Consider the following 18407-nt stretch of genomic DNA (forward strand, 5'->3'; position numbering starts at 1 on the left):
AGGCAATATGTGAAAGTTATATTTTTCAAACAAATAATTTTCAGTTTCTTAATAAAATTAAAAATCTAATTTATAAGGACCAGTTCTTAACCTGGCAATAATGTAAAACTGGTAAGAATTCCTAATGACATTATTATTAAATTTGTCTGTTACTATTTTTAATTTTATACAGTTTATTTTTTATTTTACTATTTTGTTAATTTTGTGTTTTATTTTTAAAGCTGTTTTATCGTGTATAATACACACTTTTCAGCTCGCATGACTGTATTTTCCATAAAAATAAATTCAATAAACTATTTTGAATTTAAATGCTCCTTGCATTGTCCAGTCTAGTGGATAATTTCGCTGTACACAAATCTGTTTTTGGGTAAAACCCAAAAAAGTTCACCAACTTCTGATATACATTGAACTTTAAAAAGCTTCATCATACATCACATATTGAATGCAGGACCCCACAAGCTTAGCTATGCTCCTGAAGTACAAAACAAGGGAAATAGATGATTACACAATTGCCATTCTTCATCCAACAAAATTGGAAAAAAATATGGAGTGAAAAATGACAGAAGCTAACTATACTGTATATAAGAACAAAGTATTTGGGAAGAAGATAAAATGAAAATCATAAGGACCAATAAAAAACTGAAAGAAAAATGGATGACAGCAATATATACTGCATCAACTACAGGCCATGAAATTGTGATAAAAAAAAAAAAAAAAGCATGTCTTCAACATTTTCTATTGCTTACATATTAGGAGAGAGTTCATTACAACATATGGTTTGTGGGAAATGTGGTTCTGAGTGGTATGACAATAGATGTACATGTACAATGAAAGCTTCTGGGGCTGTGGGATGAGTGTTGAGTCACAGCTAATGTCACTGATATAACACTATCACAATAGTGCTGCTTGTAAAATCATGCTATTTGCAAGCTCTGTTTTACTGGTTACAACACTGGGCCTGCTACAATTATAGACATAGTTCAAATCCCTCATATATTCTTCTGTTTATCAAGACATACAAGCACATACTTGTTAAGTAAAAAGACACAAATGTAACTAATGTGACATTTTATTGTGGTACCGTTTCGCTCTCCAGGAGCTTTATCAAGCTGTTACGGCTTAATAAAGCTCCTGGAGAGCGAAACGTTGCTGCAATAAAATGTCACATTAGTTGCATTTGTGTCTTTTTACTTAACATATTGTTGGTAATTCTACCAATATTAATACAACCCCATACTTTTTGCAAATTTCAATTACTGCACTATGTTAACTTACCCCTGTCCAGTCTGAAGAAACCCAGTCAACACCACTGCAAGGAATACCCTCACAGGCCTTCTCTGTCTCAGGTTTCTCTTCTGTACAGGCACTATCATCAAGTACTTTGATCTCTCCAGCTGATATCACATGACATCTTACTTTACGGTACTGACGGCCAACTCCGCACAACTTGTTGCACTGTAAGATAAAATAAGATTTTCTTTGGATTTTTAACCCCAGAAGGTTAGCCACCCAGGATAACCCAAGAAAGTCAGTGCATCATCGAGGACTCTCTGTCTTATTTCCATTGGGGTCCTCAATCTTGTCCCCCAGGATGCGACCCACACCAGTCGACTAACAACCACCCAGGTACCTATTTGCTTCTAGGTGAACATGACAACAGGTGTAAGGAAACATGTCAAAATATTCCCACCCCGCCGGGAATTGAATCCGTGCCCTCCGTGTGTGAAACGAGAGCTTTAGCCACCAGGCCAAGAGGGCACCGGGTGTAAAATAAGCATTAATGTAAAAATGCATGCTGCTTGCAAAAATAATCCAGACCTCCTCTTTATTATTACAAAAATAGTTAAGAACAACAATATTTTAGAAAAAAAAACTGTAATACTTGACACTTGCATTAATATTATATCATCTCCCCCTTCGCCTTGATGACCATTTGAAGCTATTTGGGCATGCTTTCACTCAGATTCCTTAAGTAATCAATGGATAACTGGTTGACCCTAATGTCCTTCATCTGCTGCAGGCATAACATAGATGAAATGTGGCAGGATTCTATCATCCTTTTCATAATATTTCAAGCATTCTCAATAGAAATGAGGTCTGGACTTTTCCCTTGCCATTGTAAAGGTTCAATATTTTTCTCAGCAAGCCTCTTTTTTTTTTTTTTTGGCCTTGTGACAGGAAACACTATCATACAAAGAATTGGTGCAGCCACGAATTTCAAAAATATTCAGAAGGTGGTCCTCAAGAATGTTGATGTAACGGTCTGCATTCATTGTAACATTTTGGGGAAAGGATGTTATGAATGAAAATAAGCTGGATGTCCTGGCTTTAAGTGAAACAAAGTTGAAGGGGGCGGGAGAGTTTCAGTGGGGAGAAATAAATGGGATTAGGTCAGGGGTTTCAAACAGAGTTAGAGTTTAAGAAGGAGTAGCAATAATGTGAAGGATAAGTTACGGCAGAAAAAGAGGTATATAAATGTATAAATTCAAGGATTATGTGGAATAAAATAAGGGTTGGATGTGAAAAGTGAGTTACAGTAAACATTTATGCACCTGGATAAGAGAGAAGTGTAGAGGAGAGAGAGAGAGGTTTTGGTAAATGTTGAGCGAGTGCATGGGGATTTTTGAACGAGGTGTGAGAGTACTTGTGGTTGGGGATTACAATGCTAAAGTGGGTAAAAATACTGTGGAGGGAGAAGTAGGTAAATTTGGGGTACCAGGGGTAAATGAAAATGGGGAGCCTTTAACTATCTGTAGAAAGAGGTTTGATAATAAGTAATACATATTTTATGAAAAAGAGGATAAATAAGTATACAAGGTATGATATAGCACGTAATAAAGGCAGTTTGTTAGATTATTTATTGGTGGATAAAAGGTTGATGGGTAGGCTTCAGGATGTACATGTTTATAGAGGGGTAACTGATATATTGGATCATTATTTAGCTGTAGCTACAGTTAGAGTAAGAGGTAGATGGGACAAAAGGAAAATAGCAATAAGTAAGAGAGAGGTGAAAGTGCATAAACTAAGGGAGGAAGAAGTTAAGGTGAGATATAAGCAACTATTGGCAGAAAAGTGGGCTGGTGCAAGTATGAGTAGTGGGGGGGGAGAGGGCTTGAAGAGAGTTGGAATAGTTTTAAAAATGCAGTACAGTGGACCCCCGACTAACGATCAGCTCCCAACTTGACCAATTATGTAAGTGTATTTTTGTAAGTGCTTTTGTAGGTGTATTTTTGGGGGTCTGAAACGGACTAATCTAATTCACAATATTCCTTATGGGAACAAATTTGGTCTGTAACGGCACCCGATCAGACTTCTGGATTGAAATAATATCGTTAGTCAGGGGTCCACTGTATTAGAATGTGGGGCAGAGGTTTGTGGCTATAGGAAGGTGGATGCAGGAGGAAAGAGGAGTGATTGGTGGAATGATGAAGTAAAGGGTGTGATAAAAGAGAAAAAGGTAGCTTATGAGAGGTTTTAACAAAGCAGAAATGTTATAAGAAGAGCAGAGTATATAGAGAGTAAAAGAAAGGTGAAGAGAGTGGAGAGTACAAAAGGAGAGTATATGGAGAGTAAAAGAAAGGTGAAGAGAGTGGAGAGAGAGTACAAAAGGAGAGCAGATGATAGAGTGGGAGAGGCACTGTCAAGAAATTTTGATGAAAACAAGAAAAAAATTTGGATTGAGATAAACAAGTTATGAAAGCCAAGGGAACGAATGAATTTGTCAGTTAAAAATAGAATAGGGGAGTTAGTACATGGAGAGCTGGAGGTATTGGGTAGATGGCAGTAATATTTTAAGGATGTTTTCAATGTCAATGAAGAAAGGGAGGTGGAAATTTCATGCACTGGTCAGGGAGGTATAACATGTTTTAGGAGTGAAGAAGAGCAGGATGTTTGTGTGGGGGAGGTGCGAGAGGCATGACATAGAATGAAAGGGGGTAAAGCAGCTGGAACTGATGCAATCATGACACAAATGATAAAAGCAGGGGGGATATGGTTGTGATGAATGGTTTTGAAAACCAACAAGTTGAGATTGAGACACTTATGCACCATATAGGAATCTTTATTAAGGAAATGTTTCGCCACACAGTGGCTTCATCAGTCCAATACAAAGCAGAAAGGTGCAAGGAGAGGAGGAGATCGAGGTAATCAGTCCCTCAGCCTGGAGTCGATGTGTTCAGTCCATCAATCTTGTAGAATGTACAGCATAGGGCTGTAGACGTGGCTTATATACTGTAGTCAGGTGAGGTGAAGCAGGAGGAGGCAGGGTCATAGTGGTACCATCCACTAGTCGAAGTAGGTCTTCGTCCGAAGGTAGGACAAGTTGGAGAATTCTTTGTATCAAGATCCCACAATGATGCAGTGTCTGACAGTTGTGATGAATGGTGGGGGGACATGGGGATATAAGTAAGTAAGTAAGTAAGTAAGTAAGTAAGTTTATTCAGGTATACACAAATACAGTTACATAGAATTATCATACATAGTAGCATATGTGTAGAGAACCTACGATAACCCAAAAAAGTCAAATATGGTGTTGGAGTGGTTGGTATTTTTGTTTAATAAATGTATGAAAGAGGGGGAAGATACCTAGAGATTGGCAGAGAGCTTGTATAGTTCCTTTATATAAAGGGAAGGGGGACATCAGAAATTGTAAAAATTATAGGGGAATAAGTTTACTGAATATACCAGGAAAAGTGTATTTTTTATTATTATTATCACACTGGCCGATTCCCACCAAGGCAGGGTGGCCCGAAAAAGAAAAACTTTCACCATCATTCACTCCATCACTGTCTTGCCAGAAGGGTGCTTTACACTACAGTTTTTAAACTGCAACATTAACACCCCTCCTTCAGAGTGCAGGCACTGTACTTCCCATCTCCAGGACTCAAGTCCGGCCTGCCGGTTTCCCTGAACCCCTTCATAAATGTTACTTTGCTCACACTCCAACAGCACGTCAAGTATTAAAAACCAATTGTCTCCATTCACTCCTACCAAACACGCTCACGCATGCCTGCTGGAAGTCCAAGCCCCTCGCGCACAAAACCTGATTTACCCCCTCCCTCCAACCTTTCCTAGGCCGACCCCTACCCCGCCTTCCTTCCACTACAGACTGATACACTCTTGAAGTCACTCTGTTTCGCTCCATTCTCTCTACATGTCTGAACCACCTCAACAACCCTTCCTCAGCCCTCTGGACAACAGTTTTGGTAATCCCGCACCTCCTCCTAACTTCCAAACTACAAATTCTCTGCATTATATTCACACCACACATTGCCCTCAGAGATGACATCTCCACTGCCTCCAGCCTTCTCCTTGCTGCAACATTCATCACCCATGCTTCACACCCATGTAAGAGTGTTGGTAAAACTATACTCTCATACATTCCCCTCTTTGCCTCCAAGGACAAAGTTCTTTGTCTCCACAGACTCCTAAGTGCACCACTCACTCTTTTCCCCTCATCAATTCTATGATTCACCTCATCTTTCATAGACCCATCCGCTGACACGTCCACTCCCAAATATCTGAATACATTCACCTCCTCCATACTCTCTCTCTCCAATCTGATATCCAATCTTTCATCACCTAATCTTTTTGTTATCCTCATAACCTTACTCTTTCCTGTATTCACTTTTAATTTTCTTCTTTTGCACACCCTACCAAATTCATCCACCAATCTCTGCAACTTCTCTTCAGAATCTCCCAAGAGCACAGTGTCATCAGCAAAGAGCAACTGTGACAACTCCCACTTTATGTGTGATTCTTTATCTTTTAACTCCACGCCTTTTGCCAAGACCCTCGCATTTACTTCTCTTACAACCCCATCTATAAATATATTAAACAACCATGGTGATATCACACATCCTTGTCTAAGGCCTACTTTTACTGGGAAATAATTTCACTCTTTCCTACATACTCTAACTTGAGCCTCACTATCCTCGTAAAAACTCTTCACTGCTTTCAGTAACTTACCTCCTACACCATACACCTGCAACATCTGCCACATTGCCACCTATCCACCCTGTCATACGCCTTTTCCAAATCCATAAATGCTACAAAGACCTCTTTAGCCTTATCTAAATACTGTTCACTTATATGTTTCACTGTAAACACCTGTTTTGGTAATCCCGCACCTCCTCCTAACTTCCAAACTACGAATTCTCTGCATTATATTCACACCACACATTGCCCTCAGACATGACATCTCCACTGCCTCCAGCCTTCTCCTCGCTGCAACATTCATCACCCACGCTTCACACCCATATAAGAGCGTTGGTAAAACTATACTCTCATACATTCCCCTCTTTGCCTCCAAGGACAAAGTTCTTTGTCTCCACAGACTCCTAAGTGCACCACTCACTCTTTTTCCCTCATCAATTCTATGATTCACCTCATCTTTCATAGACCCATCCGCTGACACGTCCACTCCCAAATATCTAAATACGTTCACCTCCTCCATACTCTCTCCCTCCAATCTGATATTCAATCTTTCATCACCTAATCTTTTTGTTATCCTCATAACCTTACTCTTTCCTGTATTCACCTTTAATTTTCTTCTTTTGCACACCCTACCAAATTCATCCACCAATCTCTGCAACTTCTCTTCAGAATCTCCCAAGAGCACAGTGTCATCAGCAAAGAGCAGCTGTGACAACTCCCACTTTGTGTGTGATTCTTTATCTTTTAACTCCACGCCTCTTGCCAAGACCCTCGCATTTACTTCTCTTACAACCCCATCTATAAATATATTAAACAACCACGGTGACATCACACATCCTTGTCTAAGGCCTACTTTTACTGGGAAAAAATTTCCCTCTTTCCTACATACTCTAACTTGAGCCTCACTATCCTCGTAAAAACTCTTCACTGCTTTCAGTAACCTACCTCCTACACCATACACTTGCAACATCTGCCACATTGCCCCCCTATCCACCCTGTCATACGCCTTTTCCAAATCCATAAATGCCACAAAGACCTCTTTAGCCTTATCTAAATACTGTTCACTTATATGTTTCACTGTAAACACCTGGTCCACACACCCCCTACCTTTCCTAAAGCCTCCTTGTTCATCTGCTATCCTATTCTCCGTCTTACTCTTAATTCTTTCAATTATAACTCTACCATACACTTTACCAGGTACACTCAACAGACTTATCCCCCTATAATTTTTGCACTCTCTTTTATCCCCTTTGCCTTTATACAAAGGAACTATGCATGCTCTCTGCCAATCCCTAGGTACCTTACCCTCTTCCATACATTTATTAAACAATTGCACCAACCACTCCAAAACTATATCCCCACCTGCTTTTAACATTTCTATCTTTATCCCATCAATCCCGGCTGCCTTACCCCCCTTTCATTTTACCTACTGCCTCACGAACTTCCCCCACACTCACAACTGGCTCTTCCTCACTCCTACAAGATGTTATTCCTCCTTGCCCTATACACGAAATCACAGCTTCCCTATCTTCATCAACATTTAACAATTCCTCAAAATATTCCCTCCATCTTCCCAATACCTCTAACTCTCCATTTAATAACTCTCCTCTCCTATTTTTAACTGACAAATCCATTTGTTCTCTAGGCTTTCTTAACTTGTTAATCTCACTCCAAAACTTTTTCTTATTTTCAACAAAATTTGTTGATAACATCTCACCCACTCTCTCATTTGCTCTCTTTTTACATTGCTTCACCACTCTCTTAACCTCTCTCTTTTTCTCCATATACTCTTCCCTCCTTGCATCACTTCTACTTTGTAAAAACTTCTCATATGCTAACTTTTTCTCCCTTACTACTCTCTTTACATCATCATTCCACCAATCGCTCCTCTTCCCTCCTGCACCCACTTTCCTGTAACCACAAACTTCTGCTGAACACTCTAACACTACATTTTTAAACCTACCCCATACCTCTTCGACCCCATTGCCTATGCTCTCATTAGCCCATCTATCCTCCAATAGCTGTTTATATCTTACCCTAACTGCCTCCTCTTTTAGTTTATAAACCTTCACCTCTCTCTTCCCTGATGCTTCTATTCTCCTTGTATCCCATCTACCTTTTACTCTCAGTGTAGCTACAACTAGAAAGTGATCTGATATATCTGTGGCCCCTCTATAAACATGTACATCCTGAAGTCTACTCAACAGTCTTTTATCTACCAATACATAATCCAACAAACTACTGTCATTTCGCCCTACATCATATCGTGTATACTTATTTATCCTCTTTTTCTTAAAATATGTATTACCTATAACTAAACCCCTTTCTATACAAAGTTCAATCAAAGGGCTCCCATTATCATTTACACCTGGCACCCCAAACTTACCTACCACACCCTCTCTAAAAGTTTCTCCTACTTTAGCATTCAAGTCCCCTACCACAATTACTCTCTCACTTGGTTCAAAGGCTCCTATACATTCACTTAACATCTCCCAAAATCTCTCTCTCTCCTCTGCATTCCTCTCTTCTCCAGGTGCATACACGCTTATTATGACCCACTTCTCGCATCCAACCTTTACTTTAATCCACATAATTCTTGAATTTACACATTCATATTCTCTTTTCTCCTTCCATAACTGATCATTTAACATTACTGCTACCCCTTCCTTTGCCCTGGGTGGTTGCTGTCTACCAACCTACTACCGACCTTATCTAAATACTGTTCACTTATATGTTTCACTGTAAACACCTGGTCCACACACCCCCTACCTTTCCTAAAGCCTCCTTGTTCATCTGCTATCCTATTCTCCGTCTTACTCTTAATTCTTTCAATAATAACTCTACCATACACTTTACCAGGTATACTCAACAGACTTATCCCCCTATAATTTTTGCACTCTTTTTTGTCCCCTTTGCCTTTATACAAAGGAACTATGCATGCTCTCTGCCAATCCCTAGGTACCTTACCCTCTTCCATACATTTATTAAATAATTGCACCAACAACTCCAAAACTATATCCCCACCTGCTTTTAACATTTCTATCTTTATCCCATCAATCCCGGCTGCCTTACCCCCTTTCATTTTACCTACTGCCTCACGAACTTCCCCCACACTCACAACTGGCTCTTCCTCACTCCTACAAGATGTTATTCCTCCTTGCCTATACACGAAATCACAGCTTCCCTATCTTCATCAACATTTAACAATTCCTCAAAATATTCCCTCCATCTTCCCAATACCTCTAACTCTCCATTTAATAACTCTCCTCTTCTATTTTTAACTGACAAATCCATTTGTTCTCTTGGCTTCCTTAACTTGTTAATCTCACTCCAAAACTTTTTCTTATTTTCAACAAAATTTGTTGATAACATCTCACCCACTCTCTCATTTGCTCTCTTTTTACATTGCTTCACCACTCTCTTAACCTCTCTCTTTTTCTCCATATACTCTTCCCTCCTTGCATCACTTCTACTTTGTAAAAACTTCTCATATGCTAACTTTTTCTTCCTTACTGCTCTCTTTACATCATCATTCCACCAATCGCTCCTCTTCCCTCCCGCACCCACTTTCCTGTAACCACAAACTTCTGCTGAACACTCTAACACTACATTTTTAAACCTATCCCATACCTCTTCGACCCCATTGCCTATGCTCTCATTAGCCCATCTGTCCTCCAATAGCTGTTTATATCTTATCCTAACTGCCTCCTCTTTTAGTTTATAAACCTTCACCTCTCTTTTCCCTGATGCTTCTATTCTCCTTGTACCCCATCTACCTTTTACTCTCAGTGTAGCTACAACTAGAAAGTGATCTGATATATCTGTGGCCCCTCTGTAAACATGTACATCCTGAAGTCTACTCAACAGTCTTTTATCTACCAATACATAATCCAACAAACTACTGTCATTTCGCCCTACATAATATCTTGTACACTTATTTATCCTCTTTTTCTTAAAATATGTATTACCTATAACTAAACCCCTTTCTATACAAAGTTCAATCAAAGGGCTCCCATTATCATTTACACCTGGCACCCCAAACTTACCTACCACACCCTCTCTAAAAGTTTCTCCTACTTTAGCATTCAGATCCCCTACCACAATTACTCTCTCACTTGGTTCAAAGGCTCCTATACATTCACTTAACATCTCCCAAAATTTCTCTCTCTCCTCTACATTCCTCTCTTCTCCAGGTGCATACACGCTTATTATGGCCCACTTTTCACATCCAACCTTTACTTTAATCCACATAATTCTTGAATTTACACATTCATATTCTATTTTCTCCTTCCATAACTGATCCTTCAACATTACTGCTACCCCTTCCTTTGCTCTAACTCTCTCAGATACTCCAGATTTAATCCCATTTATTTCCCCCCACCGAAACTCCCCTACCCCCTTCAGCTTTGTTTCGCTTAGGGCCAGGACATCCAACTTCTTTTCATTCATAACATCAGCAATCATCTGTTTCTTGTCATCTGCACTACATCTATGCACATTCAAGTATCCCAGTTTTATAAAGTTTTTCTTCTTCTCTTTTTTAGTAAATGTCTACAGGAGAAGGGGTTACTAGCCCATTGCTCCCGGCATTTTAGTCGCCTCATACGACACGCATGGCTTACAGAGGAAAGATTCTTTTCCACTTCCCCATGGACAATAGAAGAAATAAAGAAGAACAAGAGCTATTTAGAAAAAGGGGAAAAACCTAGATGTATGTATATATATATATGCATGTGCGTGTCTGTGAAGTGTGACCAAAGTGTAAGTAGGAGTAGCAAGATATCCCTGTTATCTAGCATGTTTATGAGACAGAAAAAGAAACCAGCAATCCTACCATCATGCAAAACTGTTACAGGTTTCTGTTTCACAGTCATCTGGCAGGACGGTAGTACTTCCCTGGGTGGTTGCGGTCTACCAACCTACCAACCTGGTAGGGTTATTATTGAAAGAATTAGAGGCAAGACAGAGAGCAGGATTTCAGATAAGCAAGGAGGCTTTAGAGTGGGTATGGGATGTGTAGATCAAGTGTTTACATTGAAGCATATATGTGAACAATATTTAGATAAAGTTGAGGAAGTTTTCATTGCATTATTGGATTTAGAAAAAGCATATGATAGAGTGGATAGAGGAGCAATGTGGCAGATGTTGCAAGTATATGGAATAGGTAGCAAGTTACAAAATGCTGTAAAGAGTTTTCATGAGGATAGTGAGGCTCAGGTTTGGGTATGTAAAAGAGAGGGAGATTACTTCCCGGTAAAAGTAGGTCTTACACAGGGATGTGTAATGTCACCATGGTTGTTTAATATATTTACAGATGGGGTTGTAAAAGAAGTAAATACTAGGGAGTTGGGGAGAGGGGTGGGTTTAAATTATGGGGAATCAAATACAAATGGGAGCTGACACAGTTACTTTTTGCTGATGATACTGTGCTCATGGGAGATTCTAAAGAAAAGTTGCAAAGGTTGGTGGAGAAGTTTGGGAGGGTGTGTAAATGTAGAAAGTTGAAAGTGAACGTAGATAAGAATAAGGTGATGAGGGTATCAAATGCTTTAGATAAAGAAAAATTGGATATCACATTGGAGAGAGGGAGTATGGAAGAAGTGAATGTTTTCAGATACTTGGGAGCTGACGTGTCGGCGGATGGACTTATGAAGGATGAGGTTAATCATAGAACTGATGAGGGAAAAAAGGTGAGTGGTGCATTGAGGTATATGCGGGGTAGGGGTCGGCCTCGGAAAGGTTGGAGGAAGGGGGTAAAGGAGGTTTTGTGTGCGAGGGGCTTGGACTTCCAGCAGGCATGCGTGAGCGTGTTTGATAGGAGTGAATGGAGACAAATGGTTTTTAATACTTGACGTGCTGTTGGAGTGTGAGCAAAGTAACATTTATGAAGGGCTTCAGGGAAACCGGCAGGCCGGACTTGAGTCCTGGAGATGGGAAGTACAGTGCCTGCACTCTGAAGGAGGGGTGTTAATGTTGCAGTTTAAAAACTGTAGTGTAAAGCACCCTTCTGGCAAGACAGTGATGGAGTGAATGATGGTGAAAGTTTTTCTTTTTCGGGCCACCCTGCCTTGGTGGGAATCGCCCAGTGTGATAATAAAAAAAATAAAAAAAAAAAAACATTATCTATGGAGGCAAAGAAGGAAATGTATGAAAGTATAGTAGTACCAACACTCTTATATGGGTGTGAAGTTTGGGTTGTGAATGCAGCAGCGAGGAGGCAGTTGGAGGCAGTGGAGATGTCCTGTCTAAGGGCAGTGTGTGGTGTAAATATTATGCAGAAAATTCGGAGAGTGGAAATTAGGAGGTGTGAAGAGGGGTTGTTGAGGTGGTTTGGTCATTTAGAGAGTGGATCAAAGTAGAATGACATGGAGAGCGTTTAAATATGTAGGGGAAGGAAGGTGGGGTAGGGGTCGTCCTCGAAAAGGTTGGAAGGAAGGGGTAAGGGAGGTTTTGTGGGCGAGGGGCTTGGACTTCCAGCAGGCATGTGTGAGCGTGTTAGATAGGAGTGAATGGAGACGAATGGTTTTTGGGACCTGACGATCTGTTGGAGTGTGAGCAGGGTAATATTTAGTGAAGGGATTCAAGGAAACCGGTTATTTTTATATAGCCGAACTTGAGTCCTGGAAATGGGAAGTACAATGCCTGCACTCTAAAGGAGGGGTTCGGGATACTGGCAGTTTGGAGGGACAGGTTGTGTATCTTTATACGTACAGTAAGGCCCCGCTTTACGACGTTTTGCCTTATGGTGTTCCACTAATACGGCGATGTCAAATTATGACCAAAATTTGCTATACTGCACGCAGTCTTTCAAATACGGCACCCACCACCCGGTTTGTTTACATTTTCCCTGACCTCATCTATTGTGTCAGGAATCTTTCCAAAATTTCAAGTGTTTTAAAGTTGCTGCATATTTTATATGTACTCCGATAATTATACTTAAGTGTACCTGTACTTAAATATACTTACACACTGTGCTGGCGTGCAGGTACACATTAAAATCGCTAAGTCTCTCTCTACTCATGATGCCAATACTACGTAATAATAATCACTCTTGGGCAAACTAAATGTCTTATTTTACATCAATATAGGCATTTTCATTAATCCATCTATGACATTTTCCTCAAAACTATATATGAAACCCATTACATAGCATATAAACATGATACATACACTCACAGGATAAAAATTGACGTAAATATGATATTTGTTTACAAAGCGGCTGTGTAGGTAGTGTCGGAAGAATTACGTTTTCTCTAGTCACACTGGGGGATACCTGTAGAAAAATATTCTTTTCCTATGCCTTTACTCTATATATAGCAATTCATGACCCTTGTGGGTTTAGTGCTTTTTATTATAAATAATAAAATTATTATTATTATTATTATTATTAATAATATTAATATTAATATTAATATTAATATTAATATTAATATTAATAAGTGGGTGCGGGAGGGAAGAGGAGCGATTGGTGGAATGATGATGCAAAGAGAGTTGTAAGGGAGAAAAAGTTAGCATATGAGAAGTTTTTACAAAGTAGAAGTGATGCAAGGAGGGAAGAATATATGGAGAAAAAGAGAGAGGTTAAGAGAGTGGTGAAGCAATGTAAAAAGAGAGCAAATGAGAGAGTGGGTGAGATGTTATCAACAAATTTTGTTGAAAATAAGAAAAAGTTTTGGAGTGAGATTAACAAGTTAAGGAAGCCTAGAGAACAAATGGATTTGTCAGTTAAAAATAGGAGAGGAGAGTTATTAAATGGAGAGTTAGAGGTATTGGGAAGATGGAGGGAATATTTTGAGGAATTGTTAAATGTTGATGAAGATAGGGAAGCTGTGATTTTGTGTATAGGGCAAGGAGGAACAACATCTTGTAGAAGTGAGGAAGAGCCAGTTGTGAGTGTGGGGGAAGTTCGTGAGGCAGTAGGTAGAATGAAAGTGGGTAAGGCAGCCGGGATTGATGGGATAAAGATAGAAATGTTAAAAGCAGGTGGGGATATAGTTTTGGAGTGGTTGGTGCAATTATTTAATAAATGTATGGAAGAGGGTAAGGTACCTAGGGATTGGCAGAGAGCGTGCATAGTTCCTTTGTATAAAGGCAAAGGGGACAAAAGAGAGTGCAAAAATTATAGGGGGATAAGTCTGTTGAGTATACCTGGTAAAGTGTATGGTAGAGTTATTAATGAAAAAATTAAGAGTAAGACGGAGAACAGGATAGCAGATGAACAAGGAGGCTTTAGGAAAGGTAAGGGGTGTGTGGACCAGGTGTTTACAGTGAAACATATAAGTGAACAGTATTTAGATAAGGCTAAAGAGGTCTTTGTGGCATTTATGGATTTGGAAAAGGCGTATGACAGGGTGGATAGGGGAGCAATGTGGCAGATGTTGCAGGTGTATGGTGTAGGAGGTAGGTTACTGAAAGCAGTGAAGAGTTATTACGAGGATAGTGAGGCTCAAGTTAGAGCAAGTAGGAAAGAGGGAAATTATTTCCCAGTAAAAGTAGGCCTTAGACAAGGATGTGTGATGTCACCATGGTTGTTTAATATATTTATAGATGGGGTTGTAAGAGAAGTAAATGTGAGGGTCTTGGCAAGAGGCGTGGAGTTAAAAGATAAAGAATCACACATAAAGTGGGAGTTATCACAGTTGCTCTTTGCTGATGACACTGTGCTCTTGGGAGATTCTGAAGAGAAGTTGCAGAGATTGGTGGATGAATTTGGTAGGGTGTGCAAAAGAAGAAAATTAAAAGTGAATACAGGAAAGAGTAAGGTTATGAGGATAACAAAAAGATTAGGTGATGAAAGACTGGATATCAGATTGGAGGGAGAGAGTATGGAGGAGGTAAATGTATTCAGATATTTGGGAGTGGACGTGTCAGCGGATGGGTCTATGAAAGATGAGGTGAATCATAGAATTGATGAGGGGAAAAGGGTGAGTGGTGCACTTAGGAGTCTGTGGAGACAAAGAACTTTGTCCTTGGAGGCAAAGAGGGGAATGTATGAGAGTATAGTTTTACCAACGCTCTTATATGGGTGTGAAGCATGGGTGATGAATGTTGCAGCGAGGAGAAGGCTGGAGGCAGTGGAGATGTCATGTCTGAGGGCAATGTGTGGTGTGAATATAATGCAGAGAATTCGTAGTTTGGAAGTTAGGAGGAGGTGCGGGATTACCAAAACTGTTGTCCAGAGGGCTGAGGAAGGGTTGTTGAGGTGGTTTGGACATGTAGAGAGAATGGAGCGAAACAGAGTGACTTCAAGAGTGTATCAGTCTGTAGTGGAAGGAAGGCGGGGTAGGGGTCGCCCTAGGAAAGGTTGGAGGGAGGGGGTAAAGGAGGTTTTGTGTGCGAGGGGCTTGGACTTCCAGCAGGCATGCGTGAGCGTGTTTGATAGGAGTGAATGGAGACAAATGGTTTTTAATACTTGACGTGCTGTTGGAGTGTGAGCAAAGTAACATTTATGAAGGGGTTCAGGGAAACTGGCAGGCCGGACTTGAGTCCTGGAGATGGGAAGTACAGTGTCTGCACTCTGAAGGAGGGGTGTTAATGTTGCAGTTTAAAAACAGTAGTGTAAAGCACCCTTCTGGCAAGACAGTGATGGAGTGAGTGATGGTGAAAGTTTTTCTTTTTCGGGTCACCCTGCCTTGGTGGAAATCGGCCAATGTGATAATAAAAAAAATAATAATAATATTATTCTTTCTTTCAACACACCGGCCGTATCCCACCAAGGCAGGGTGGCCCAAAAGGAAAAATGAAAGTTTCTCCTTTTGCATTTAGTAATATATACAGGAGAAGGGGTTACTAGCCCCTTGCTCGAATAATATTATTATTATTATTATATTATTATTATTATTATTATTATTATTATTATTATCTTCATTCACTCTAAAAATGGTGTGTTGCTGTCTGTTTATTCTGTACTAACTTGTACAACTTGTACACAATGTAAGAGTATTTGTATTGTGAGGTAATTATTATTATAATAAAAAAAATATTGAGGTAAATGTTTTACAAACTCTTACAAATGGACGTGAATGAACTAAAAGTAGATACATATTAATACGCATTTATTTCGCCTGACCAAGTGATCGTCCACTACCTGTTCAGTTTGTGTTCTTACATTGTCTCAACCCTGTATCTCGTTCTCTCTCTCGTTTACTCTCTCATTAACTAGTTGGCTCTCATTGACAATGGCATCTAAGGTTAGCTGTGATAAAAAGAGAAGTCGTAAGCCTCTTGCTTTAAGTGCCAAGTTAGAGGATGATGGTGTGCCATTCTGATTTTATTCAATAAACACCCTAGCACTCACCTCTCACACATTAATATTAATATTTTACGGTAAGTAACAAGTGTACTCTGTGTGTATCTTACCTTTTATTGTGTTTTTAATGTTTATTTCTATTGCTAACTTAATATAAGTTAGTGTAAACTTGTTGTCTGGTATTTATTGCATATTTTACATGTGCTCTGATAATAATACTTGTGGAGCTGTGTGGTAGCCGGGCGGAGGGACAACATTACATTTTCTCTGCTCAACCATCAGAGAAAACGTGTATGAATCTGCGTTTGGCCAAGCCACTCCCTCACTCAGCTTTTGTTTACAATTTTCGGCATGAATTATTTATTACTTCTACATTCGTTTATGATGGCATCTAAAGGTAGTTGTTAGAAATGATTAAATTCAGTGAACAAGGCATGTCAATGTTAATAATATGGCTCTGGGCCACAGTGTAGGCAGCCGGTAGGTGTAGCCCGCCTGGGCTACACCTAATGGCTACCTTCACTGACTTCCTACAAATAAATACTACTCACCTCTCTTCCTATATTAAGACTACACATATTTTAAGGTAAATAATGAGTGTACTGTATGTGTATTTTACCTCTCTGGGATGTTTTAAATATCGTATATTAAGTATAAGATGGGGAGCCAGGGCTACCTACACCTGGGCTACCTGCACCTGACTTCCTACAAATAAGAACTACTCACCTCTCTCCCTACATTAATATTACAAATACTTTAAGATAATTAATGAATTTACTGTGAATGTATTTTACTTTGTGTGTTTTTAATGCCTGGTTCTATTACTAACTTAATATAATTTAGTGTAAACTTGTTGTCTGGCATTTATATGCATTTATAAATGGAAAAAAATGGCATTCTGCCTTCCGGCGATGTCTGCTTTCCGGCGACAGCCTGGAACCTAACCCACTGTATAAGTGGGGCCCTGTTGTACATGCTTCTAAACTGTTGTGTTCTGACCGCACCTCTGCAAAAACAGTGATTATGTATGAGTGAGGTGAAAGTGTTGAATGATGATGAAAGTATTTTCTTTTTGGAGATTTTCTTTCTTTTTTGGGTCACCCTGCCTCGGTGGGAGACGGCCGACTTGTTAAAAAAAAAAAAAAAAAGCTGGGACATAACTTCATAAGTCCCTCTTCTACCTCTTTGAATGTAGTCCACCCCTCTATTTTCTTGGATGAATTTTCAGCACTGAATCCTAGGTGCACATACCTGTTTTTGCCTTCCACAGGCAGGGTAAGTCTGTTGTGATTGTTGTTTGGCTAATCATAGATCTGGGATTCCAGGAGTACCATGGTCTCTACAATTATTTTACAAATTAACTTTAAGCAGAGAATTTCGAGAATGAAGATTAAAAGGTGTGGAATTTCCATATATAATTCATAAGACTGAGGAGGGATTGTTGATGTGGTTTGGGCATTCAGAGAGGATGGAACAAAATAGAATGGCTAAGAGCATTTATAAAACTAGGATAGAGGGAAGAAGTAGGGGTCATTCCAGAAAGGGCAGGAAGGAGTGGTAATGAAGGTTTCGAGAAATTGAGGCTTGAATACCATACAGACTTGTGCTAAATTCTAGTAAGTGGAAGCAAGTGATTTTTTCGACCTGATGTGCTGTAGGAGGGTGAACAAAGTAAAATTTTATGAAGGGATTCAGAGGATCAGATTAGCCAGATTTAAGGCATGGAGATAGGAAGTGTCTGCCCTCTGAAGGAGGAGTGGGGATGTTGGAGTTCAGAGGGCCATGTGAACATGCTTCTGACAGGATAGTGAGTGAATGAATGATGGTGAATATGTTTCCTCTTTTCGAGTCACTTCACCTTCGTGGGATGACCAGTGTGATGATTTTTTTTTTTTATAAAATGTAAAGACTATGCATGAAGGAGTTACTTACTGGTGTCCACTCTCCTATGTGCCATGATGCACACACAGAATCTTTGTTACACTCCCGTACAGTTTGTGGTTTTGGTCCACGGATAACGTCACATACATTATCATTCACAATGGACAATCGCCCTTCTGCAAATTTTTGGCCACAGTATACATGACGAAACTGCCATCCAGGAATACCACAAGAACTGGTACAAGGTGTCCATTCTTCAACCTGCCAACTATAAAAATATAAATATAAAGTAATACATTTTTTTTAATACATCGACTGTTTCCCACCGAGGCAGGGTCACCCA

General features: G+C 39.7%; 1 protein-coding gene across 6 annotated transcripts in view; it reads right to left on the reverse strand.

Moving 5' to 3' along the window:
• Ppn (proteoglycan-like sulfated glycoprotein papilin) overlaps nt 1–18407 on the reverse strand; it is a 504188-nt gene that overhangs the window by 314527 nt on the left and 171254 nt on the right. For all 6 annotated transcript variants that reach the window (XM_070095679.1, XM_070095654.1, XM_070095670.1 and 3 more), the window contains 2 exons: nt 18116–18332; nt 1276–1455 (listed from right to left, as the gene is read on the reverse strand). In XM_070095679.1, coding sequence (XP_069951780.1) covers nt 1276–1455; nt 18116–18332 — 397 coding nt within the window. The remainder of the gene's footprint in view (nt 1–1275; nt 1456–18115; nt 18333–18407) is intronic.

Source organism: Cherax quadricarinatus, chromosome 4, assembly GCF_038502225.1.
Source record: "Cherax quadricarinatus isolate ZL_2023a chromosome 4, ASM3850222v1, whole genome shotgun sequence".
In the NCBI taxonomy this organism is placed as follows: Eukaryota; Metazoa; Arthropoda; class Malacostraca; order Decapoda; family Parastacidae; genus Cherax; species Cherax quadricarinatus.